The sequence below is a fragment of the Lagopus leucura genome, unplaced genomic scaffold (assembly GCF_019238085.1).
Source record: "Lagopus leucura isolate 7727_CA_CO unplaced genomic scaffold, USGS_WTPT01 Super-Scaffold_100008, whole genome shotgun sequence".
NCBI classification, from domain to species: Eukaryota; Metazoa; Chordata; class Aves; order Galliformes; family Phasianidae; genus Lagopus; species Lagopus leucura.
In genome coordinates this window covers 27,145,152-27,172,426 of record NW_024962265.1, presented here as the reverse complement: position 1 = coordinate 27,172,426, position 27,275 = coordinate 27,145,152, and the positions used below count along the sequence as shown (strand labels likewise).

General features: G+C 38.8%; 1 protein-coding gene across 3 annotated transcripts in view; it reads right to left on the bottom strand.

Moving 5' to 3' along the window:
* PNPLA8 (patatin like phospholipase domain containing 8) overlaps window positions 1-26,868 on the bottom strand; it is a 36,729-nt gene extending 9,861 nt beyond the window's left edge. Inside the window, exons 1-8 of one of the 3 annotated variants that reach the window (XM_042872668.1) lie at window positions 26,766-26,868; window positions 23,971-25,171; window positions 23,356-23,505; window positions 22,001-22,152; window positions 20,610-20,704; window positions 15,418-15,589; window positions 11,012-11,069; window positions 7,954-8,148 (exon numbers count right to left, since the gene is read on the bottom strand). In XM_042872668.1, the coding sequence (XP_042728602.1) occupies window positions 7,954-8,148; window positions 11,012-11,069; window positions 15,418-15,589; window positions 20,610-20,704; window positions 22,001-22,152; window positions 23,356-23,505; window positions 23,971-25,086 (1,938 nt within the window). In that variant the 5' untranslated portion in view covers window positions 25,087-25,171; window positions 26,766-26,868. Of the gene's footprint in view, window positions 1-7,953; window positions 8,149-11,011; window positions 11,070-15,417; window positions 15,590-20,609; window positions 20,705-22,000; window positions 22,153-23,355; window positions 23,506-23,970; window positions 25,172-26,388; window positions 26,632-26,747 lie in introns of those variants that run through there. The other 2 variants (XM_042872667.1, XM_042872669.1) reach the window with 2 other exon arrangements.
* Between the last annotated feature and the right edge of the window lie 407 nt (window positions 26,869-27,275).

Sequence of the window (27,275 nt, the reverse complement as noted above, 5' to 3'; positions counted from 1 at the left end):
ATCACATTAATTAAGTAACGAACAACGGAATTTAAAACAACCAACAAGAAAGGATCACAGTGTGCAGTGTAAATACAAAAAGCTGGGTTGTGGTTAAGTCTACAGTGGCACCAAACACACATCCCAACTTCTGCTCTCCCTGTTATGTTTGTAAAGCACAGGCAGTGCTAAAGAGGAGTTTTACTTTTCATACTTTGAAGTCAAATGAAATTAGTCTATTAATTTTTTTAAACAAAACTATTCAAACTATTTCCATTATGTAATAGTTCCGCTCTTTGTGATGTAAATGTTAGATTTTATTACACTGAAACTGAACAAAACAGGTTCATAATTACAGGATTTGATCTCAAAATGGACAAAATTTAAGAAAAAGCAAGTTAATTACTGGAGGTAATTAACATGAAGGAGTCAGCATTTTGATATAAACAATCTAGTATTTGTACTGTCAATGAGAGAGGGGGTGTAAATACAAGTAAAAGAAGAGTTAATTAAACGAGAGAACAGAACAGATACAAGCAGAACTCATATCCACTATGAACAGCTACGAATAAACAAAATCAGAACTCTTCTGGCCATCAAAAGATGAAGAAATATCCATCTCAAAATAACCTTCTACAAGGGTAGCAACAGCAGAGACAGCTTTACATGTTTATGAATTACAGTCTATAATGCAACTGGCAACGATGACAGAGACTGGATTTTACCCAAGGCAAACTGTTTTGATCTGTACTCTCTTTTTTTTCCCCCTAAGGAAATGCCAGCTGAAATAATTCTCAAACATGAGACAAAAATATATTAAAAAGTACACTGCTACTAAAGACATAGTTGGACACATAACTCAGTAGAAGAAAAACTGCAACAAAAAGAATCAAAGAAATCAGCCTGTTTGGAATTTGCAAAATTAGCACTATAGATTAATCCACGCACTAAAAGAGAAGCTCAGCACAGGAAACAGGGCTTAGGCACTGTATCCCATTCAACTAATGCGAATGCACTTGGTATTAACCAACCAACTTCATGCACATTTTCTATGCATGGTGAAAAGTATCACCACTGTGGTGCTAAGACCTGCATCCACGACAAAAAGAGGGCAGTTTCCTGAACTAAACTACAATGCAGAAGGCAAATCAGAGTGGATGGCACGTGACAAAGCATGAAGTAGTTACTTGCAACATCCAACAGACCACCATGTATCATAAATAAGGTAACTGTATCAAAAGTAACAGCACTCTGGTAGGCTTTCCTCCACAACGACCATCACAAGGCTATTTCATGAGGAAACAAGGTTCCTTCCAAGTCACCATTAGACAGATGTACAGCTTAAAATAAAACTTACAGGTATAAATGACAGAAAATATTTTATATTTCTTTATTATCTCCTAAGAAACAATGACCAGTGACGTCAGCACTTTAGAGGAGCAACCTAGACTGACTGGACACACTACTGCATTGCCTCAGCTCTCAATTCTTTTCTATTCCAGTCAGTTCTAATTTTACAAGATTTAGTTATAGCAAATACTAGCTGGTAAATGGTGTTAGTAAGGACACATAGATTGACAAAGTAAAGAAAAAAAAAAATGCAATCTAATACAGCTCCTTTGGGAATGACTTTTTTTTTCTTTTTCATATAAGTACACTGAAGTATTGCATTTACAGTAACAAATCACTCTGAATCATGGACATCGTAGTGCTTCCAAATTAAATGCCTAAACAAAACACACCCTCTATTTCTTTTCATTAAACAAATCTTCCAAAACCAAGTCATTTAGCAAATCTCTGCTGGGAATCCTAAAAGCAGCCTTGTCTGCAAAGAAACAGTGCTGCAGTAAAGACAGCATTTTCGTGAAGGCTGCTAACCTGCCCTTTGGCCATTCACCCTATGAGCTGCTAACCAAATCCATAGAATCCAAAGGAGAAAACAAACTGCATGTATCCAAGTAGTGAACAAAATGCGTATGGCAACAAGTAGACAGAGAAACAAAGAAATATTTGTTTCTATCATTGTGAGAACAAGATACACCTATTAAAGCACAGTCTGCATAAGCTCTGGTGCATGCTGATCACCGTGGCATATCCTAAGAATGAAAAGAACTCCAATGTGACCTATATTCTATGTCTTCTTAGAGCCTGGGAAGTACCCTTGAATCTAATTTTAAAAGCTACCATGTAAAACCAATTAGGGTAGGATCTATTAAGCGAATCACTTTTGAAGGCCTCTCTCATAACAAGCTACAGACATGAAATGGCGCTTGCAAATTTACCCTCGACTAAAAGGAAAGAAGTCTAAAGAATATGAAGAAAATGTGTGGGTTTTTTTCCCCTCCAATGAGAGGAAACTTGAAATTTCAGTTACATATTATATTACTGTATATATATATATATATATACATATATTATATATATATATATATATATATTATTTCTAGTTCATGTTCTCACCATATGCATTGTTTCTCCTGGATTATTAATGCTTAACTAACAAATTAGCTGCCGATTTCTCAACCACTTCAGTAACTGATCTTGCTCAAAGGTGGTCTGGAAAATATTATTATTTGAGCATTACTGTAAGTCAACACTAGTTTTTTATTAAATGATTTGTAACAAAGCAGTGAAATCATGGGAACATACTTAAGAAAAAGTTGTGTCAAACAGTGCATATTTTATTTTGAGAAAGATGTACGGCTTTGTTAAATGCCTTCCCATCCTCCCCATGCCCTAATTAATCAAGTTTAGTTTTTACCATAAAATCAAGTAAGTGAAGTGTGCATAATGATTGTTAAATCTCAAATTGCTCTATTAATTAATTGGCAATTTGCTCAGCATACTGCACTGTCTACTGAAGTGACACTGTTGAACAGCTAAAAAAGAAATGCTTTTTACACTACAGAATAGCAATTAAAAAAAAAAATGACACCCCTCCGTGACAAGTAGGGGGAAAAAAAATCCCCAGTTGTAGCAGGCCTGGAGAGAGCCTAAGAGACACTCAGTGCTTCTTAAATAGATTTTAATATCAAAAAGCTGATGTGTGGCAATACAGCTTGTACACTGTGACATCATGACTCGGTCTCTCTTGACTTGCACGGTTCCTGGAGAAGCATGTTACAGGGATTAAATCCCTTTGAATGCTAATGTCTTCCTCTTTTGAACCACAAAGAATATTAATCCTCCTCCCCTCATCTACCAACAGCTGCGCTGTTTTTCCTTCTTGACAGAGTGGAACAAGATAGCATGGCACGGTTGACCTGAATGTAAATATTGCTATTTGTTTTGTTTTGTTTTTTTGAACTGCTTATTTTTTTTTAATGGAAGTTTAACAAACCTGGCATCAAGTTATCAACTGCACAAATAAAAACAAAGCATTTGGGCACCTGGAAATATCTTTTAGCAGCTCTATCAGAAGAATTATAGAAATAATTTATTAACTTATTAATAAATTAACACACTGCAATCCTCTCTAACATTTACAGAGGCTAATACAGGAAGTGAGACTGGAATGTTCCCAGAGAAAGGGCATGACTGTGTGTACACAAATACACATGCATGTATAAATATATATGGATGGATGGATGGAAATGTGAGTGTCAAAGTGAACAGGCACAGTTCAGCTCAGGCATGACTGCAGCAAATACAGCTAGCGTTACACAGAGCATCTTTAAGAACTAATCTCAACCTTGCACACAGCTCTCATCCAACTCTTTCATGCACTCTGAGAAAGACAAAGGCTAGATAAAATAAAAAGAGAATATGCAGACTGACTATAAAAAAAAATCCGCTATGTTTCCATTGTGAAAGTAAGTATTTTTACACATTTGAAGTCAAATCAAATGACAGAGTGTCTTTCATTCGGATTTCAACATACAATTGAGTGATAAACCAATACAAAGCCTGGCATCTATGTAACATCCTTTAGAGTCCCAAATGACAGTGCTGAGAAACAAATCTCACTGTATTTACCATTCTGAGTTTTATAAGGCTTTTTACAAGTATTTTCACATTTTGGCCTTCTCTATTTTTTGAATCATGTAGAAACACGAGCAGCAATGCAGAAGTAGATTATATATAGGTTAAACTAGAAAAGATTACGTTGATAAATTAATACAAGTTTCCAATCCATTAAAAACAAAAATCCACAGAAAACCATCATATTTCCTACATTGTACTACAATACTGAATCTTCTGGCATACAATGAATGTGTATTATATTGATGAATTACAAAAAAACCCATGGTACTACTGCCTAACAATGGCATGCTTCATTTGCATCTGTAGTTCAAAAGTAGTGCAATCTGTTAGTGTGCAGGCTGATAAATAGAAAAGAATAAGTATTTCCATGTAAGCTATGATAGCATCGTATACAATCCATCACGTTAACATTCTTGGCCAGTTACAGTGAACTTCTACAGTAATGATGCTTGACCAAATCTAATAATACAAGAACTATATTAACCTATTGAAAAAAGAAAATCCTGAAGCTGAAATATTAGTAACAAAGCTTTTTTAACCAGAAATATTACTGAATTTCATATTGCATTTGGAAATATTTACACATATGTATTGTGTTCAATCTTGGATGCTTACTAGAAATAAAACTCCTTGATCATCTTACATTTTCCACTGAGGTACCATTACATTCAAAAACATACACATCACAGTTTGCTCAAGACAAGAAGGTTCTTCCCTCAGGATCAAAACATGGTAATTCAAGGAAGTTTGAATGTGCACTGATGCTAATTAAATCTGATATGCAGATCTGCATGCAAATAGTTACGTAGCATTTGCCATATAGAACCATGCTAGCCTGCTGTCTATTAAAAAAAAAAAAGCACATCCCACGTGGTAAGAAAAATATAATCTGGGGAAAAAAAAATCAGTTAGGTTTGAAAGACAAAAGACAACAACCCCAAAAATTTTAAAGAGTTCAAGATATTAACACACCATGCTTGGAAAGAACATAGATTTTTCAGATGATATGGAAGAATAACTAGAAAATCTAGCATCTATTTCTACTACAATAAACTGTTTAAATACTGAAAACATATGCAATTCTCCAGTGTTTACCATGGTGTACTCCCTGCAAAGGGAATACAAGATCTACAGCCTTAGGAATTTTGTAGAATTAAGCAAGCCACATCCTAATCTCTTGCTCGTCAGCAATCCAAATACACCAAATAGAGTGTTTTAAGAAAGAACTGTGAGTTTGTGAGGCAATGCTGACTCTATCACAGCGAAGAGCTTTGTCAAAAGAACTCTAAGTAAGGAAAATGAACTAGATGTCATCCTAGCTCTATATATCTGAGAATACTGGACCTGATCTCTAATAACACTAACCATAATTTTACATTCTCTAGTCTGCTAAATAGGATTTAAAGTGAATATAGGTGTTATTACTATCCACTTTAATACATTTCACCAAAGTCTGGCAGTTTAGTACTTCATAGAAGTTTAAAATCATACTATAGAGCTATTCTTCATACGGATGCACAGACTGACTTTGATGTGCTCTCAATTCAAGGAAAGAGGGGGTAGGATGGTGAGAAGAGGAAGAAAAGTGCCTTGCATAGCTTAACCCTGACCGATCAAGTAGTTAAGGAGCAGCTTGGAGCAGCTCCAAAGACTAAACCAGCTCTCTTTCCAGTTCTGCTTTGACAGGTGGAAGACCACAGTGTTTCAAGATTTCAAAAAGAATATCTGATGTGCCACTCCCTTTCTAGCTTCACAGAAAAATAAAACAACTTATTTGCTTACTTTGGGTGGCATCTGATTAAAATGCTTTGGGGAAAACCAGACACATACAAAAGAAAAAAAAGAAAAACAAAAAAGCCCTAAACAGAAAGGAGAAACAGAGTATGAAGAAAATAAAAGTACCCTCAATCTGGTTGATGCAGTAAGGCTTTCCTGCCCTTCATGAAAACATTACCCCCCAACTTGCATACTTTTTAATATATTTGAATGCAACTATGCCAGCTCCTTATAAATGCTTTTTCAGAATACAGCTTACCTTTTGAAATCGCCATTTTCAATCATTACATTTAATGAGTATTTGATGTCTTTGCAACACACACAAAATTGCCAATAAGAACTCTCCATTAATTAATGTTTAAAATTAGGTGAATTCATTTAATATGAACGAGTTAAGTACATTACACGTTAAAAACTTATCTTACACTAGAAGAAATGGATAAGGTCTACAATAAACTTTCTCATTATGCTTTCCAGAAACCTCAGCAAATGCAACTGTGTACGTTACAGAAAGAGAAACTGAGCACTGGAAAAAGAAATCTACATGAAATGTTAGATACCCTCAAATCCTAGTATGTTGCATACAGACTGCCCTGTGAGTCTACAAGCCATGGCCTACAGTTTCCTCAAGTATTTTTACCCTCTCCTAATATCATTAATAAAGCAGGAGAGCTCAATTAGGCAGAAAATGTGCACAGACTTGCTTTCAGTTTCTTCACAGGACTGTTAGAGACAAGTTTCTGCACTTTCCTCCTATGCTGGTTTTTCAAATTAACTTCTACCTGTTTTGCCTTTCTATCATTTCTTCTGTTTATTGACTCTTAGCACATTATTTGATAGTCTTTAAACTTCAGTATTACTTAACGCATATGACAATGCTAATGAGATTCTACAGTATTTTAATAAATACCATAAGAAATTCTGGATGTGGTCCAGGTACATTCATGCTTAATTATGGTACACATCACACAAATACGCCATCGTTGCTTTCCATTAGTTAAGACTAATGCCACCATGTGAACTAACACGATGGAAATATAATAGATGCTTTCTTTAGAAAGACTGCAATCCTATACTGTCTTTGCTGAAGGCCTTAGATTCAGTCATCCTACAGCCCTTTCTGCAAGAGATCTGTAATATATCTTTCCCAAAATAAGCACTGTTACTTTTAAATAAATACAATAAAAAGGATTCTTTCAAATTCAGAGTTATAGAACAAACAGTCAACAAGTACTGAAGGACAATAACAAAGGTTAAAAAAAGATGTACTACATAAAATTAATTTCCTCTTTTCTTTACCACTCGCGGTCACCAAAAGAAGCTGTAATACAATAAAACAGCATTCACTGTTGTATGGGAACTGCTGAGTCACGGGCTGAATCTCTAATTGATCACCTGAGGCAAGCAATGAGTCAGCCAGAGGAGCACAGGTGAAGGCAATTCACCTGTGGAGCCAGGCTCCACCCCTCCTAGACCTATTGAAGAGCTGGCTACCAATGGGGAAGGAGCTTTTCTGGAGTTTTGTGAGTGAGCCCAGGATAGGGGTAAGCCTTCTATTTATTCTCTTTTGTTATCATTATCTGCTTTGCTCAACTCTCTTGTTTATCTCATAATTATAGCATCTTAATATTCATTGATTATACAACTGTTAATAGGATATACCACTTCACACTCAAAGTGAATTTCTTTTGAAGCTGTCTTCTGAATTTAATCTTACTGCCATAGCATCTCTTATTCTTTTTGCTTTTCAACTTGGAATCAGTGTAGAACTTAATAAGCTATCAGTAAAAAGAAGTAAAATGTAACAAATAGAAATGATTCATTAATAAAATGGAGCACTGAAACATGCAACTTGAAATTTTCACACTTTGCAGTACTGTTAGATGGAAAGCCATACCATCCATCCAGTGAAATAACGCCCAATGAAATACCAGATGTAAGCAGGAAGTCAAAGGCCATTTACAACTCATATAAAGTTCCCTCCCAGGCAGAGAAGAAAGGAACAGCAGAAAAACTTTAGTTCATATTAAGAAGCCTGCAATTTTTAAGCCAGTGCCATTCTCTGGTTCTATAAAGGCTATACATGTGAAAAGTTTTCTTCCTTGCTCCTACCTGCCGTAGATTTTCTTACTGCTATAAAAGTATTTGATTAATTCTGATTTTCCAGCATTATACCTGGAAAAATACTTACTCAAGGCTAAGATCTCAGCTTACCTGATGAAGATCATTGCCCAAAACAAATTCCTGGAAGTACCCTGGTGCAGCTGACGATGCTCTAATGGCCTGCCACAGTTTATACTGACAGCCTCCAATATAATGAGACTTAACCCCAGGGAAGTGATTGTAGTTTCTAAAAACAAATGCTTTCAGTGGTGTTCCTCTGTTTACAATGGTGCTTACTGCAGCTACCTAGAGAATTGAAAGGAATAAAAATCAAGTAATAAAAGATAAGGACAAACTCCCAAACTTAAAAACAATTTATACATTAAATGCCTCTCAGGAACTCTGCTCAGTGCGTATTTACTAACTTTTAAAATAATGCCTATGTAAATTTTAAATGATAAAGGAAAAAAAAAAACCAACAAAACAACACAACCTCCCTAAAGATAAGGCTTTTTTAACCTCTCATTGTTTCTATTTTGTTTCTTTAAGAAGTGCACGAGAACCAAGAACAATTCTCACAGTATCCAACAATGGTGTGAAATACATATATTTAACACAATTCATTTCTCCTGGAAAACAATTACTTAACACTGCAACTTCAACGAAAGGACTGCAGAAAGGATCCCTTCCAAAAAGAAAAAAAATCTTTGAAAGATTTTCTTGCAAGGATTTTTTGTAAGGACACTAAGACATCTTTAAGACCCACACAGCTTTGACTTTTCACATAAATGTATTTCCATTAAAAAAAAAGTACAATTACAAAATTCAGCATATTTTCCAGATATAATGACATGAAGTGGGTGTACCTATAATTATGGATAAGCATTAGAATATGCAAGACCTTTTAGCAATGATGCAGCCAGTCTGTCTGACACTGTTTAGAACAATACAGCAGACAAGTGGGTGTTCAATTCTATTTTGTGTATTGTTTATTACAGAGCAGGTTTTTTTTCTGTGAAACACTGCTCAGCACCAGCATTACTAGCAGCTGATGCTGTGTGATATCACTGGATTCATTTCCATTCTTCAGCTAAGTCAGTCACCTAATTTACAGTAAGCTTACCTTTGAAAAGAAAAAGAAAACAAGTATTACTACTACATGGGAAAAAAAAAAAACAGAAGGAAAATGTATGCATGATTGTATGCTGTCATTTGTCAGAGGAAAACTTCTCTGTTTTGTCTAAAGGAAGGCCTGGTTCCAAGCACTGCTAGAAGCATTAAGGAAAAGAATACTTTGAAGAATTTAATTAAAAAACCTATCAAATCGATGCTTGAGCTTTCTTCCCCCCCCCACTATTCATATTTTACTTCTTGAAGTGAAGTGCAACCTGAAAAATATTGAGCACGTTTTGGAAAACTCCATCTCTCTTCAGAAATTTAACAGTTTACCCAACTGCATTTTATTTTGATTTTACTGGCCTTGTAAAGAGTGCAAGCACTACAGAGTGATTACTACCAACAACTAGTTTCAATTCTATTTATATTCACATTTTATTACTGAAGAACATGGAATGAGGCCAAAGATCCCAGTTCAAAGATAACTTTCAAGTCAGTGTAGGCTAGCTTCTCTCTCAGAAAGTTACATACCACTCCATCCTTTTCATGTCCTTGTTTTAGACATGCATGAGGAACGCAGTCAAGCATGTGTTTCTATGTTTAGAAAAATGTGAATGTCTTCCATTTAACAGTAAAGCATTGAATACAGTGCTATGACACCAAAACACCTGTTAATTACAGACTGTTCTGAAATATATGCTATTATATTTCTCTTCTTTCTTCACACCCTGTTGTTCACCAAAAATAAAATACCCATGCTTTCTCATCTTTCATGCTGTTTCTGTATATAACATCTCTCCAATTAATTGGTGCCCTTCACCTACAGGAAGTATCTCAGGGTCAACAAACAAGACTGAGGAAAACCTGGTTATCCAGATAAAGTGAAGAGACTTCTTTCTCTTACTGCACAGTAAGAGATATCACATTTGACATGATGAGCCACAAGGCAACAGGCAGAGTTGCTGACCACTAGATTAAGCACTAGATTGAGTTGTCTGGAGACCCATCCAGCATGGCCTTGAACACCTTCAGGGACACAGCATCCACATCTCTGGGCAAAATGCTCCAGCATCTCACCTCAGTCAAAAACTTCCCCTGACATCTAATCTAAACCTCTCCTCCGTTAGTTTGAAACCATTCCCATTGTTCTCACGTAAAAATTTTCCTCATGTTTAAAATCTCCCTTTAAATACTGGAAGGCCATTTTCCAGACTCAACAAGCCCAGTTCCCTCAGCCTGTCTTCATACAAGAGGTGCTCCAGCCCTCTAATAATCCTCTTGGAGAGGGTTCAGAGGATGGCCACAAGTGCCACATATTTCTTTACCCCAGACTTGAAGAAAGTACTTCAAATGGGGCCTCAAGAAGGCAGAGCAGAGAGAGACAATCGCTCCTTCACCCTGCTGACCACTCCTTTTTAATGCAGCCCAGGATACTGTTAGCCTTCCAGGCTGCAAGTGCACACTGCTGGTTCATGCTGTTTTTCATTGACCAGGACCCCCAGGTCCTTCTGGATAAGGCTACTCTCAATGAGCTCTTCTCCAAGTCTGCACACATCTGAGATTGCTCCGACTCACATGCAACACTCTGCACTTAGCTTTGTTGAACCTCATAAGTTTTACATGAGCCCACCTTTCCAGTTAGTCAAGGTCCCTTTGGACAGCATCTCCTCCTTCCGTTACATAAACTGCAGTACTCAACTTGGCACCTGCAGAGGGTGCACTCAACCCCATCATCTATGTCACTGATACAGATGTTAAAGAGTACTGATCCCAAGATGGACCAGAGCCATGGGAACCACCACTCCTTATCAGCTTCCACCTGGACATAGAACTATTTACCATTTCTCTGCTTACAAACCTAAAACATCTTCTAACTTACAGTATTAATAAAAACATGAGGAATTGCTATTGAAATCTAAGCTTCTATTCTTTAGAAGCACAGGTTATCTTATACAGATGCTTGTAGAGCTTATCAGTGCTCACATTTTTTTCCTTATAAAATATTCTTCCCCTGAACATACAGTTAGTATTTACATTAGAACACCGTACTTACCTTTGGACATTTAGAATTTCGTGCAGTTTCAATCATTAGATTTGAGCCCATTTTTTCTCTACAAATAAATGTAGAAAAATGAAAATGCTCTGTGAGTTTTACCATGAACAAAAGACGCATGTTTTTATAAGCCCTTATAAGTATTCTGCATTTAGAAGAAACAATGCTTGGATTTCACTTTAATAATCAGGTTTTTGCGGTATTTCAATGGACCAATGCTTCATGCTTTCTAGGCTGTTGGAAATGAGTTTGAAGAGTGAGTTCTTGATTCAGTTACTCACTTCATCACATAACCAAAAACTCATCATGATTACTTCAACTACTTCACGAGAGCAAAACAAAGTACTTTGCTGCATTTCAGAATAATAAAAAAAAAAAAACCAACAATCTCATCAAGAAGCTTTATAGGAACAAAAGCAAACGTTTTCCATTATGAGAACAAAAGCCAAGAAAATAAATGCACCACCCTGCATGATTTAGAAGAACATTTTCCATACCAATAGTTCAGTATGCATTTAGCATTCATTTTATAGGTGGAATGTTTTCCATATCTTGTATTCTAATCACTAATGAGAACGTAACTTTCCAGGTACAGGACACAGGCTGCTATAATTATACTAGGTAATAACCTCTTAGCAGCTTTGACTTGTGTTTCCTTACAGTAAAGGTATAAAAGTCTATACAGTGAGTGCTCAAACATAAGAATTCCAAGTTCATGTAAACAACCAAAAGAAAACTGAAAAGCTAGAACAATATGCCAGGTTCTCCATGCAAATGTGATTCAGCATTGCATTATACAAATCAACATACAGGAAGCACAATTTTCTTCACAAAGTATTGAATATAAATTATTAAAAATCACTCTTCAAATTGTAACATAAGGAATCATAAGTTAAACACATATGTAAGACAAAATTGATACCCATCAGCACCCTGAATAAGAATTTAAGCAAAGCCAGCTGTTATTTCCATAAATTGAACTTATAATATGCCTCACGAACGAATGCAACATTAGTTGATTATTTTCAGCAACGTTACTTCCTGGAAATAATTCCATCAAATGCTGTGTATTGCATGCCTATATTTGGTAAATTTGTACACTATTTCAAGCAAGGCTGACAAACCCAACTACCATCTAAACCAAAAATTCGCTCAGCACAGCTATGATTTAAATTTAAAATAAAATACAAAGCAGTTTTGTCATGCAGTTACTGAAAGTAAGCTCCAACCTTCTTGCTTCCATGAAGAGATGCTATACGACCTTTTAGTTTCTTTCTCAGTACCAGGCTGCAAGGAAGCCTGTATGAATCTATACTGTTTCAATGAAGTGATGTATAGGCATAGCAGCTCCCTTCAACACTGCAAAATTGGGTTAACAAAGACTCATTTGTTGATATGACTTCTCATAGGAAGAAGTCCTTAGAGACAAAAGGAGGGGAACAAAGCTGGCTACTCTTTAACAATGCCTTTCTGGGAGTACAGGAGCTCTCCATCCGTCATAACAAGAAAGCAGGCAGTGGAGGCAGGAAGCTAGTGTGGCTTGGCAAGGACCTGCTGGTCAAACTGAGGAAAAAGAAGGGCAATACAGACAGTGGAAGCAAGGACATGTCACCTGGGAAGAGTACAGAAATGCTGTCTGGACTTGCACAGAGAGGATTAGGAAAGCCAAAGCATAGATGGAACTGAATATGGCAAAGGATGTTAAAAACAACAAGGAGGGGTTTAACACGTACATAGGTCAAAAGAGGCAGGCCAAAGAGAGTATATCTCCCCTGCTAAATGAGAAAGGGGAACTGGCTACAACAGATACAGAGAAAGCTGAGGTAATAAATGAGTTCTTTGCCTCAGTCTTCACTGGCAGCCAAGATTTCCTGAACCTGAGCCTCTGGGCAGGAACTGTGGGAGCAGTCTCCTCGCTGTAAGGGTGGAGCAAGTCCAAGACTGACTCACGACACTGAAAGTCTACAAGTCCATAGAGCCAAACAACATGCAGCCCAGGGTCCTAATGGAGCGGCTGAGGTAGTCGCCAAGCTGCTCTCCACTATATTTGAAAAGTCATAGTTGTCAGGCAATTTCCTCAGGAAAAAGAGAAACTTTACCCCTCTTTACAAGAAAAGGAGGAAGGAGGACCTGGGGAACTACAGGCCAGTGAGCCTCACCTCTGTGCCCAGGAAGATCATGGAACAGATCCTCCTGGAAGACACATTAAGGCACAAGGCATGAGTGGATGATCTGAGACAGCCAGCATGGTTTCACTAAAGGAAGGTCAGGCCTGATCCACTTATTTGCCTCCTATGGTAGAGTGAGCATGGGTGCACAAAAGGAAGACAACTGATGTACTCTAACATTTTTATTGAGATGACAGGATTAAGTGCACCCTCAGCAAGTTCACTTATGACACCAAACTGATCAGAGCGGGTGATACAACAGAAGGAAGGGACACCATCCAGAGGGACCCTGATAAAAATCAATAGGTGGGCACTTCTAAAGCTAATGAGGTTCAACAAAGCATAGGGCAAGGTTTTGCACTTGGATCAAGGTAATCTCAGACATGTATATGAAGTGGGACAAGAACTCCTTGAGAGTAGCTCTGTTGAGAAAGACTTAGGGGTCACAGTTAATGAAAAACTGAACATGAGCCAGTAGCGTGTGCTTGCAACCTGGAAGACTGTATCCTGGGGTCCATGAAAAGAGTGGTGGCCAGCAGGGGCAGGGAGGTGATCGTCCCTCTGTTCTCTGTTCTGCCCTTAGGGAGCCCCAGTTGGAGTACTGTGTCCAAATCTGGGGCCCCTAACACAGGAAGGATGCAGAGTTTTCAGAGAGGGTCCAGAGGAGGGTCAAAAAGATGATCCAAGGGCTGCAGCACCTCTCCTATGAAGATAGGCTGAAGGAGTGGGCTTGTTCAAACCCGGGAAAAGAGAAGGCTGTGGGGAGATTTCATTGCAGCCTTCCAATATTTAAAATAATTTTATAAACAGGAGGGAAATCAACATTTTCCACAAGAAGATAGTGACAGACTAGTTTAAAACCATTCCCCTCCTCTGCCTAAATCACCCTTCCTTTAGCTAGGAGGAAGTTTAGTTTTAGGGGGAAGTTTTTAACTGAGAGGGTAGTGAGGAGCTGGAACAGGTTGCTGATGTCCTGCCCCAGAGGTTTTTAAAGCCAGGCTGGATGGGGCCACAGACAATCTGATTTAGTACTTGATCTAGCAGCTAGCAAGCCTGCCTGTGGCACAGGGTCTGGAATGTGACGAAACTTGAGGTCCCTCCCAAGGTTCAAGCCATGATTAAAAATTAAATGCATTGATCATGGAATCTGATCTATGAATCATATAATTGCCTTGCTTTTGTGTACTGTACATGAGTAGTGTGCTCTACTTCCCTTGTGTTATACGCAGCTGCAAAGAATTTTTAATTTTAAAGGCATACAAAATACTGTTATGAGCTAATTTTTCTAGTTTTACAATTTTCTGGGCAATTTTTCTCAGACGAAAAATACAATACTGATTTCATCAACAATTTTTTTTCCTAAAAATATGCAAAAGCACAAAAAAGAAATGTTTGGAAGCTTTTCTTCACTTCAGCAAAGCAGTGAGATGCTTACCACTTGGGAAGCACAGGCCATTGTAAGAAACTTGTTACTTATCCAAAGAAGCTTTTGGCCATTTTACATCCGCTCTCATGTTAAGTCTGTTCTTTCAGTTGCAGTGCCAGCTAACACTGTGCATTTTCAAGAACTCAACTATCAATATGAATACAGATGAATGAAAATAACAGAACACATAATAATTATTTCTTCTTCTTGGGAAAAAAAAAAAAAAAGATTTTTTCCCAAGTACTTGTTAATGCATTTATATACTTAAAACATTTACATACTTTTACATTGTTAACTTCAACACAGTGAATATTTCTTCCATTGCAATTTGCAATTCTAACAGACTTTTTCTTCCTATTTTATAGGAATGGGAAATGGTTAAAATCCCTCAGTACAGCAGCTAACATCTAATATCCCTATTACAACTTATTATTTCAGTTCTTACTATATTTCCTTACAAAAAAAAAAAAAAAGCACAGCAGGTGGCTAGTAAAATTTAATGCAGATCTGTAATGAGTCAGATCAAGTAGCTGGCAAGCATTCAAAAATATAATCAGAAATCAGTGCACTAAAAGCTTACTCTGCTCCTGAAAAAAAATTACACTAAAGGATTCCAGTGTTCTGTTAAATATTAAAACAACTATTTTCAAAGAATGAGACTATACACTAATCATTTTCTTTTTTTAAAAAACTTGCTAACCAAAGAGACACCAACAAAAATGAAGGCTATTAGATTTGTAATAGTAAATTATATTTAACTTTTTTCTTTTTAAAAAAAAAAAAAAAAAAAAAAAAATCAACAAAACACTTACTTGAGCATTTTCTCCCAGATATCACTGTCATAAAAGGCATGGCTCCAGCCCATCTTAACTGTTCCAACAATAACATTCTGCTTAAAAACATCGGATCCCAACTTGTGATATAATTCTTCGCAATCATCCAGAGGTATATGGAACAACCCCAACATAAAAGCTAATATAGCTCCTGAAAAGAAATATTTTGAAATGTTAAGTATAGTACATAATGAGATTATAATGATGGATTATTAATTACTATAATATTCATAGGTTAAGAAAATGTCTCTTTTGAAAAGGGTGATCAACTGACATTTCTAACACCAAATTCCTGTTCAAAAATAATAAACAATGTTTTAAGGACAATTAGAAGTTAGGAAGAGTTTATTTTCAAAAACAAATTATTTTAGACATTGACAAATGCTATTCTTTTGTTTTGCAGACATCATCCCTGACAAAATATATACGGCAGAAAGCAGGTTAAATCTGCTGCATTATTTGGAAAGAGAAACGTGTAGGAGTAGTCTGTGCTGTAGCATTTAAAAATATTTGGAGCATTACTTGCTATCTTACGAACACCTTGATTCTTTAAAGAAAACTTTAGCAAATTCTGTAACAGGGGAGCTTTTTTTGTTTTAGAATATATTTGGTTGCAATCGTTTGTAATTAATCATCGATGGAGGCCTTGCAGAGATCTAGACAGAACAGAGCATTGGATGATCATCAACAGCCACGAAGTTCAACAAAGTAAAATGGCAGTTGCTGCACTTGGAATGAACTAACACCAGACACAGCCTGGGAGACCAGCGGCTTGAGAGCAGCTCAGCAGGAAGGGACCTGAGTGTGCTGGTGACAGCAGGCTCTGAATAAGCTATCAGTGCACCCTGGCAACCAAGAAGGCAAACTGCATTTTGGGGGTGCGTTAAATACTGCAGAGCCAGCCAGTCAGCCGAGACAATTCTCCCACTACGTTTAGCACTGATACAGCTTCACCACAGTGTGTGCAGTTCTGGACTTCACAGTATAAAAAAAATACCAAAGTCCTTGAAAGCTTCCAGAGCAGGGTTAACAGAACTGGTAAAAGTGTGGCAAGGTATGTCCTATGAGGAGAGGCAGAGAACACCTGGTATATCTAGCCTGAAGAAGAGGCTGATAGTGATCTCACTGCTCTTTGCAGTTCCCTGAAGAAGGGAAATACAGAGGAAGATGTCAGTTTCTTCTCCTTGGAACCAATGACATACAGGATTAGCACAAAGCTGTGTAAGAGGAGGTTCACATCGGACGTTACGAAAAATGTATTTACTGTGTGAGTGGTTTAACACTGGAACAGCTTCCTAAAGAGGCAATGATGCCCTAAGCTTGCCAGTGTTGAAGAGGCATTTGTGTTGCACTCATGCTCTAACATTCAGTTAACCCTACTGAATGGGTTATACTACTAAGTGGACAGGCAGTTAGACTTGACAATCTTTTACGGTCTGTTCCAACTGAACTATTCTATTCATACACACTGCCATCTAGTGTGTGCATAAAACAAGAATGACTTACCCTTGTAGGAAAAAACAGTTTCCAAAAAATACAGTTGCAGAGTACAAATGCAAAAACATTTTCCCCATTACCACCTGAGAAACAGCATCAAAACCCACAGTCTGTTAGCACATAGATGGCAATAGATATTATCAGTCAAGTTACCCATTAAAGGGCTTTGCTGAAATCTGTTGGATGGTAACAAGACACTCCCAGGAGAGAAAAGCTACAATCAAAGGTGATAACCTGATCACTCAGTTAAAACACGTCTAATGCTTCCTCCACTTTCTGGCCTGTTATCACAGACTTCTACACTCCAGCAACCATCTCAGCCTTGGCTGCCAACATTTCAGAGAAGAAAAGAAAAAAAAAACCCAACAAATTACTAAATAAAACTTGAGAGGCTAAGGAGCGTATCTTGAAGAACATGGGTATACAGCAGGCCAATAAGACATAAGATAGGCAAGAACCTAAGCTGAAGGATGAAAGCATTCCTTCCTTACTCAACTCAGCATCAGTAAGATGTCAGCTGAAGCTCTGCATCTGGTCCTAATGGAAGCCAACTGAAAAAAATACATATATATATTTTTTTTTCCCCACAAAAAACACCACGTGTCAAAGTAATCAATCTTTAAGGAAAGACCAAATAAAATGAAAGCCTTTAAATGCCTTTAAATGCACAGCAGACTGCTTCAAAGAGAAAGGAAATGATGCCATCCACAGCCCTAGGAGTTAGGACATGGAGAAACACATTTGAACTGCAAAAGGATGACTGCTGACGTTACCTTTTGGAAATGCTGCTGTCTAACGACAACACAGCACTAGAACAAGGTTTCTGAAGACATCTGTTATGATGCAAAATCTGACAACTGTCACCAGTGAAACAGACATAGCTTATTCATCTTTTGGGAAATGAGAAAGGTTTCTAAGATCAATTCCAGCTTTGTTATATCAACTTGACATATTTATGAGTTGTCTTGAAAAATATATTTCTACAATCAGGAAAGCGTTCAAAAAGCATTTCAAAACTAGAAAGAAAACATGAGGGAAAAACCACACCCAAACCATTAATAAAAATGCCAGCTTAGTTTCAGGAGGCTCCTAACCTACAAATCCACGAAGGCTGGGAGAACACATAGGAGAACAAACCCTGTATTGTTCTTAACTTCAAAGGATTTTTGGAGAAGATCCTTAGGATCTTATGCAGATTTCCTATACACTCAAAACTGGTGACCAAAGAGATCACTACAGTTCAGATGTCTCTGCAGTGGGAATGTGGGACTAAGTGGGAACGTATAAACAGGAGGGGGAAAGACTGCTTACAAGGGTGGATAGCAATAGGACAAGGGGGAGTGGTTTTAAACTGAGACAAGGGAGATTTAGGTTAGATATTAGGAGGAAGTTTTTCCACACAGAGGTTGGTGACGCACTGGAACAGGTTGCCCAAGGAGGCTGTGGATGCCCCATCCCTGGAGGCATTCAAGGCCAGGCTGGATGTGGCTCTGGGCAGCCTGGTCTGGTGGTTGGCAACCCTGCAAGTGGCAGGAGGTTGAAACTTGATGATCGTTGTCCTTTTCAACCCAGGCCATTCTATGTTTCTATGAGTGGTTCTCTAAGCATACTGCTTTTGAGTGCATCAGAGCATGTCAGTGATCCAATCCACCATACAATACTTGACAATGGCACTAATTATTATAAAGATTACTAATTATATGAAGATTTAGGAAGAAGTCCTACTAGAATTCTTGGAGAAGATCCATACATGGAAAACAGGGCATTATGCACTTGGCCTGATCACATATTCTCGATGTTATAAACTTCTCCATGTGATTGAACTGTAAGCACACCACTATTGAGAAGCATCTCTGATGATGCATTTGGGGACAGGAAGTGAAAATACAAGCACATGTGCAGGTCCTTGAAAGCTTAAGTGTTGTGTCCATTTGTGAAAGCATACCACACTCCAGAGCTCTGTGATAAACACAAGGAATTCCCAGTAGCTCGGTTCGTGGAGTAACGGTACTACTTTCATCTATGGACTTTTGTACAGCACAAACTGAGTACAGAATTTACATTAACTTTGTTCTTCATAAAAAAATAATGTTCAGTGGCCCTTGTTGCATTTCATGGTCTTGAAGATTTTATGGTACCTCTAGGCCCAGGTATTATGCTCAGCAACAGGCAAGTGAGTTAAGTTTGCAGGGCATCATTATAGGGATCTTCCTGCATGGCTGCCACATTTACAACCCACGATCACTGTAGAGAAGTACAAGTTAGCTATCTACAAAGACTGTGATAAGCAAAACCTAACTCTCAAAGGCCACACAGCTAAGGATAATATGAGAGATGAGTAGTGCAGCAGAAAAGATCTGTAACATCAGAGGCATCCCTCTTATTCTTTGAAATCACAGGTCAACCAGCTGCAAGCACCTGCAAATTCTACTGGTATAAATACAAGTACCAACAATGTAGATCACAATGGCCAAGTACACAGCTAGCACAAACTGACAAACATTCACAACCTCCCCTAGCCAAGATTGTCATTGTACTTCTAAGTAGCACAGACAAAAACTTGCTAATGGAAGCTTAGAAGAATGAAATAAGCATTATTAGCAGTTACAGAGTAGTGGGATTGAACCAAGTAAGAATACTAAGCCTCTCTGTTAGAGATAAAACATCATGATGGAAAATGACAGTTTCACTAACAGAACTTTCCTACATATACCAAAAGAAACAACTTCCTACTACTAAATAACCTTATTAATAGTCTCTGAAAAAAAATTTGTAAGGTAAAACAGGCAGCCATAACATGCCTACAAACAAATTCTGACTAGTAGACAAACACCGTTCTCTATTTTGACTCTACAAAGCAGTTTGTCTTTGAAAACATGGACAGTGTATTTACCCATAATGATCTGTTTAATATATTTCAGAACTGAATTGTATTGGAGGGAATATGGGGGAAAAAAAAAAAAAAAAAAAAAAAAAAAAGGAGAACTTGGGTTTCTAAAGAAACTGAACTATTGAATGCATCTCTCATGTTATAAAACAGAAATGCACTGTGATTAGTTTACCATAACATCCTGAAGCAATGATGATCTATCTTTCTAAAAGAAGATTATCTTTACAGTTGCCTCCTAGGGAGAGGCAACGTAATGAGTCACAGAGTAATAACTGAGGATAGGAGGACTCTCGAGAGGTCATTCAGTCCAACCTCCTGGTGAAAATGATTCAACTAGCACATGTTGGTCAGGATCTGTCATGCATGGATATATCAGTCTGACCAGGCAACTCATCCTACTGTCCCACCATCTTCGCAAGAAAAAAGGTGCTTCCTTATCTTAATCATAATTTTCCATATTCCAGTTTCTCTGTTAACTTTTCTCCTATCACTGCATACCTTCATGAAGAGACCTGCTTCATATTCTCTCTACTTTCGTAATAGTTCAAAGAGCAGTAAGGTCTCACAGAACCACAGCCTTCTCTTCTGAAGGCTGAGTTAAGAAGTATATCGTGAATTACCCTAAATTTTTAATGTACTAAAAAAGCCTTTAGAAGTCAAACCCATACTTTCCCCAGCTTACAATCAAAATCAGAAATCTGGCAAATTTTGCAAAATCTACATCTAAGTCCACATGTTCTTACTATATTCATAACAAAATTCCAACTTGTAGAACAACAATTACCTGTGCTTACACCACAAATGTAGTCAAAAAGATGATGAACTGGCTTTCCAGTAAGTTCTTCTAGCTTCCGTAGTGTTTGAAGTGCAACTAAACCCCTGAAATACACAAAAAAACCCAACGCATTCATTCATACACAATGGTAGTTTTATCTTATATTGGTTTAATTAAACCTACCTTTGCTTAATTATAACTGATATCTACAATATTAAGAATCAAGAATATTTCAGGGAATGAAAGCATATTGGTATCAATCCTTTCCAGTCCAATGCTAAAAAACTGCTTAAGGCATTAGAAGCACTGAAGCAAAGCACTATCTTGGCAACAACACACTGTGCTGAGAACAGCCCGTCATGTGCTACCTCTAACCCTGTCCTGGCTGGTGTTGAAGAGCACTATTCAGCCCTGCACAAAGATCAGCTGAACACTATCAATTAAGATGCAGAACAGACAGTAGTCAGTGATCAGGCTGACTCTCTGGACTTGTTTCATTTTCATGGCATAGATATAATTACTCATTTCTAAAAATAAGGTGCTTTAATGGAACCATTAAGAAACTCCAAATCAGTAGCAAGTTCTTGAAAGTCTTACCCTGTAAAACATATCACACACAAAAAAAGAAACCTCCTCACAAGGAGATACATACAAAACTCTTTTCTTCCTATTCATTTTATTAATAAGTTTATATTAATTTCACAGTGCTGTGTGTACAACCAAGCCGTATTCCTGTTTTATAGGAACAAAACAATACCTTCACAGTCAAAGCTACAGACTACTTCCCACTAAACAAGTTTAAGCTTATAAGTACTTAAGAAAAAATATACAATTTAGACATACTGATAGTAACTATACATTATATTTACTCAGCAGCCCCATATTTTTAAAATACTACTATCTATTGCAGACATCAGGTTTGCACCACACTCTTACTACTTACTGAATGCTACTGATTTTGGTGCACATAAATAAATACTATCAGGAAACAAAGTTGGTGAAACTATTTATGCCATGGACTTTATACTTTGTTCTCTAACAATAAAGATTAATCAATTAGTAAATATTTGCTAAAAACATTTCTTCAAACTTGCCTCAAAACACAGCTGTCAGTAAACAAGATTTTAAACTTAATGCACATGATTTTGATGCTCTCTACAAATTCTGGTAGGTGTACAAATTAACACAAAGTTAGAGCACAGGCAACTAAGGACTTGTGGTATTAATGGAAGTTTACACACAAACATGCAAAAGTAAGTACCTATGACTTGAACAGCCAAACGCAACTGAATTGTAAATCAGAAAGTTCCATGTTTAGGCACAAAAATATTAAAGAGAAACTGCAATTCTATTCCCAGATACACTATGAAAAGAAACCTACAAGTATATAAAAGTTTCACCTTGTTCCTCCTCCATCAATAGCAAGGACTCGAATTCCCCAGCCTTTCACTGGATCTGTATATCCAATTATTGCCAAAGTCTCCCTGACAGCAGCCTGAAGACTTTCATCATTTGCTTGTCTCAATCGCAGTAGGCATGGGATTATCTTTTCCTGCAGTCAGAAGGAAATAACTTCATATTTGTCAAGATGCTTAACTGAAAGAATTCATACTCAAATTTACTAGTTTTGCATTTTAGAGTAATAGCCTTATAATAGTTGAAGGAAAACTTCTTTAAAGCCATCTCTATATCTAACATGAGGAAAAAAAAGTCTGCAATATTATGTTGTATTCTCCTTATCGTTAAAATAGCCAGCTATCAAAACTTCAACAATCAAGCTGAAATTTAAATCCTTCTAATATATTTACCAGTACTTCAGTTGCTGTTGCATTTTACCAATTTAGTTTTATTGCCATTGTCACATTTGCAAAATAGGAATTTAAAGTACTGAGCATATTAAAGTATAGCTAAAAGCAGAGATTTGGCTGGACAGATATCACTCTGCTGCAAAGCAGGAAGTGCATCTGAAGTAGCACAATAATATCAAAAGAAACAAAAGTTAAAATTCTTCCTCATACTGACTAATCTTTACATTTGGAATTATTATCATAAAGATACACAGGATTATAATCAAGGTAGGAGTAGCAAGCATACTCTCTCATAATAAAATAAATCATAACTATTCATGTGCATGCTTGACCTGTGCCCAGCCAGGGTAATTCATCTGGCTGGAACTTCACTGCACCAGTTTTACAGTTCACATCAGCCACTTGTCAAATCTGCTGGGAAAACACACGGGACTGAAGCACTGTGATTTGGTCAGTAGTGCTGGAATAGTCTACCACCTAACTTCTGTCCTCTCACTGCATGCAGGAAAGAAAACAAGCGGAACTAGATTACACAAACTTATTACTTGATGGCTATGCTCCAGTTCTGTCCTCTCTCTGAAGGGAACACGTAAAGAAGCATCACAACTGTTGTACAGAGATCAACTGTACCGTACATTCATTTCTGGCCAATTGCAAAACAGAACACAGTGTACAACCATCACCTACCACTAGAATTAGCTATATTATCTATCCACGTGGCAGTGCTGTATGCTTCCAAATAAACATAACAATCCTAAGAGTCTTAAGCTAAATTACTGATAGCATGCAGATAGATCTGCTGAACCAGCTAAACAAATAGCTATAAAAAACCACATTCTTCACAAGTAGAAAATATGCCTAGCCCACAAAAGCACTGAAGAAAATTTTACTTTATAAGACTTTCTCTAATAGATATTTATAGCTTGTTTAAGCATAATTGTTTGCACCTTAATTGCAACTCCTCTGCTCTCTGGAAATTCCAGAAGATGGTAAGTCAGTTCTTCAACCCTGCTGATACAGACTCTTCGATTTGAGGATCTTCGCAGGGCTTGAACTAATGCTCGAGTCCTGTTATCGATACTCACTCTCGCTATGATCTAAAACAGATAAAAGTTATACAAAGAACACAGGACTACACTAAGACACGTATGCAAATTGTCAAGACTAACTGCAAAAGGTTATTTTAAGATTTCACAGAAGTGCTGGACAGCACTTGCTGTACTAGAGGTCTGCTACAGAACACAAATAAGGTTTTCTTAGATATAAACAGACTTTGTTTACCAGAAAATAAGTAAAGAATGCTCACAGTAACACCATACCGAATAAACTGGTGTCAGTATTTCTAATGGGGTGTTTTTTCAGGACAACTTCACAATTACAGCAGGTAGATCATGAAAAAGCATAACATTACTTTGACTACTACAAAAATAAATAGCTACATCTACCCATAATGCATATAGATATGACCTATATATACACAGTATACAAACACATGAACACACACATGGCTATAAAACATACATAGAAACAATAGACATGTAAAAATAACACTAAAGACTTGCCTTTTCTCTCTGAAGGGACAGATGTTTTTCCCTCTCTTCTGCAATCTTAGTCTCTTTGACTTCATCCTCCTCATCCTTCTCAGACCCTTCTTGCTCTACCTGTTTACTCTTTTCCTGTGCAGCAACTTTTGTATCCGATCTTAACTTGGGAACCAATCCACCAATGTAACTGTCTACAAAAGCCTGTACACTGTTACTGGGATATGAAAGAAAGTTCGCAATACTTTTTTTAGTGGAAACTGGAAGAGCGGCATTTGACTTCTCAGCACCCTGAGTCTCAGTTTCAGGAGCTAAAGGAGCTGCCGAATTGACTGTTTCTTCACTAATTACAGTACTCTCTGATGAATCAAGCTTCGCTTCGCTTTTAGAGCCCTTCAACAAAGCATTCCTCTTCTTCTCTTGATCCATAACAGAAAGATTACTGAAGTACCAGTTGATATGATCAGCAACAAAGTTATAAGTCTCTCCAAAACTTGTAGAAAGGTAGCTTATATGAAAAAGGTGGTTTTTAGCAGATGTTGAATCTTCTGGAATATCTTGATTAGCGCCACTCGTATTGTTTAACACAAACTCCAAGTTTTCATTTGTGTTACTGGATTGCTTGGCAGCTAGGCCTCTGTTGCAATCCTCCTGAGTTCTGGCACTTGAGACTTGTTTACCACTTTCCAGATTCACATTGAGGTTATTTTCATCTGCATTACTTTTAGTATCCTTTCCTAGAGTACCTGAGTGTGACTTTAAACGAGCTATTCGGGAAACCAGTTCACTGTGAGTGCCAGACACTGCCTTTGAAACAGATTCTATAGTATTCTTAATTCGTGACATGCGATTGTTCACTTTTGCAAGTCCTTTGGAAGAAGAAGTCAAAAGTTTAGAAACTCTGTAATACAAAAAGTCACGACTGAAAATGTGTTTGCTATACCACAATGTTCTGCTTCTGGCCCATTTATACTGAGGCTCACCGGTGTGAAAAACTCTAAGATGAATGGCATGATTTATCCTCCAGCAGATTTTAGGTCTATACAAACACAGGTACTTGTTTCTTTGCTTCCACCAAAGACTTTTTGGGTTAATCACAAAGAGCAAATATGCATCTAGAGACAAATGAATTGTCATTACTTATAAATTATACCCTATGTTGTTTGTCTACTTCATCCTGGAAAATATATTTCAGTGAATAAGCCTCAAATTGTGGTGTTACCTGGAAAAAAAACAAAAAATAATGGAAACATCAAATCAATAATAAGTTAGACTAAAAGCTCAGAGTTATTTAAAGCTGATGCAGCTTATTTACTGCTCCAGTAAAAGCAGATAAATAACCTCACAGTGGTGATACCTAGTGCTCAGGACACTTGGCAGTAAAGTCCCAACAACTACAAGGCCTAATGGTCATAGAATCACAGAATGGCCACGGTTGGAAGGGACCTCAAGGATCACAAATCTCCAACCCCCCTGTCACATACAGGGCCACCAACCTCCCCATTTAATACTAGACCAGGCTGCCCAGGGCCCCATCCAATCTGGACTTGAACATCTCCAAGGACGGGGCATCCACAACTTCTCTGGGCAGCCTGTTCCAGCACCTCACCACTCTCTCTGTAAAGAACTTCCCCCTGACATCCAACCTAAATCTCCCCTCCCTCAACTTAAAACCATCTCCTCTTGTCCTGCTGTTATCGACCCTTTCAGAGAGTTGATTCCCCTCCCCTCTGTAGGCTCCCTTTAGGTACTGAAAGGCTGCAATAAGGTCACCCTGCAGCCTTCTTTTCTTCATGCTGAACAAGCCCAGCTCCCTCAGCCTGTCTTTGTAGGGGAGGTGCTCCAGTCCCCTGATCATCGCTGGCCCTCCTCTGGACCCTCTCCAACAGCTCTCTGTCTTTCTTGTACTGGAGGTTCCAGACCTGGACACAGCACTCCAGATGGGGCCTTACAAGAGCAGAGTAGAGGGGGGCATTCATCTCCCTGTCTCTGCTGGCCACCTCTCTTCTGATGAAGCCCAGGATACCATTTGCTTTCCAAGCTGTTCATCAAAAGTTAATGTTCACCTTGAGCAACATGCAACCCGCACCAAAACCAGTTAGTGACACACACAGAGAAGTGTCTGCTAGTCCTTCCCAATGGCAGAAATTTGCATCTTTTTCAGCAGGTGGTTTTGTGCAATGAGACAAAGTCCCAAATGAAAATGATACAGTACTGGTGCCTCTTACAGGAATTCTTCTCAGGGCAGAAAGAGCACCAATGCTTTGGTCAGATCTGTGTAACACTGAACTAAGTTCAATGAAGAGATCCCACCCTCAAGCCAGTACACTATATAATTCCTATTCCACAAGCAAATCACGATCTCTCCTAGTGTGGCTCGAAGCTTTGCACGGTATTCACCCATCCGCGCAGACACGCGAATTCAAACCCATCATTTACCTCACCGGTAAACGGCCACTCCCGGCCCGACTGCCGCCAAGCTCCACAGCCGCGGTGAAGCCGAGGAGGAACCGGCCGCAAGCAAACGGCTGCTACTCACGATCTCCCCAGGCCGCGTCCGTTCCCACCCGTCCAGCGCTACCACAGCCACAGGCCAGGGGCTGATATAGACGGGGAGGCGCTGGGGGAAGGGGCGGAGGGCGCGCTTTGTTTGTACCCTTCACCGCTTCGCGGAAACGACTTCGCGAGCGCCGCGTCAGAGGGCAGCGAGGCCCGCCCACCCCCGCCTCGCCCCACGCCCACCCCCGAATGCCCGCCACGCACTGACGCCCCCTCCTCCTCCCGGCGGCCGTGGGTACCTGCCAGGCCGTGGGTACCTGCGAAGCGGCGGATACCGCCGCCCTCACGAACGAGGCGGCCGCGGCTCACCGCACGCCGGCCAGCTGACTAGGGCGGCGGTGACAACAACAGTCGATAGCGGGGGAGCGGCCAGAGTGCGCGTGCGCCGCTCCCAGCGCGCCGGAAACAGCTGAGACTGACATCCCCAAGCGGTGGAGGAGGAAAGGGGAGGGGGCGAGCGTGGGTGGTGTGACGTGATTCTGGCGCGGTGTCTGGGGGAGGAGCCGGGGGGGAAAGGTCGCTGCTGGGGTGGTGGTGGCTGCGCATGCGCGTGAGCCGCGCTAGGAGGGTGACGTGTGGAGCGGCACGGCTGGGGTGGCACAGTGCGAAGCGGCTGAGTCTGCAGGCAGGCAGGCAAGCAAGCAAGCAAGTAAGCAAGCAAGCAAGCAAAGGAGGTGACGGCTCAGCCGGTTCCTCGCCCTTTCCTTAGGCGGCTTGTGGAGGTGTTGGGAGTGAGGGGCCGCGAGGAGCAGGGGTGGAGTCCAGCC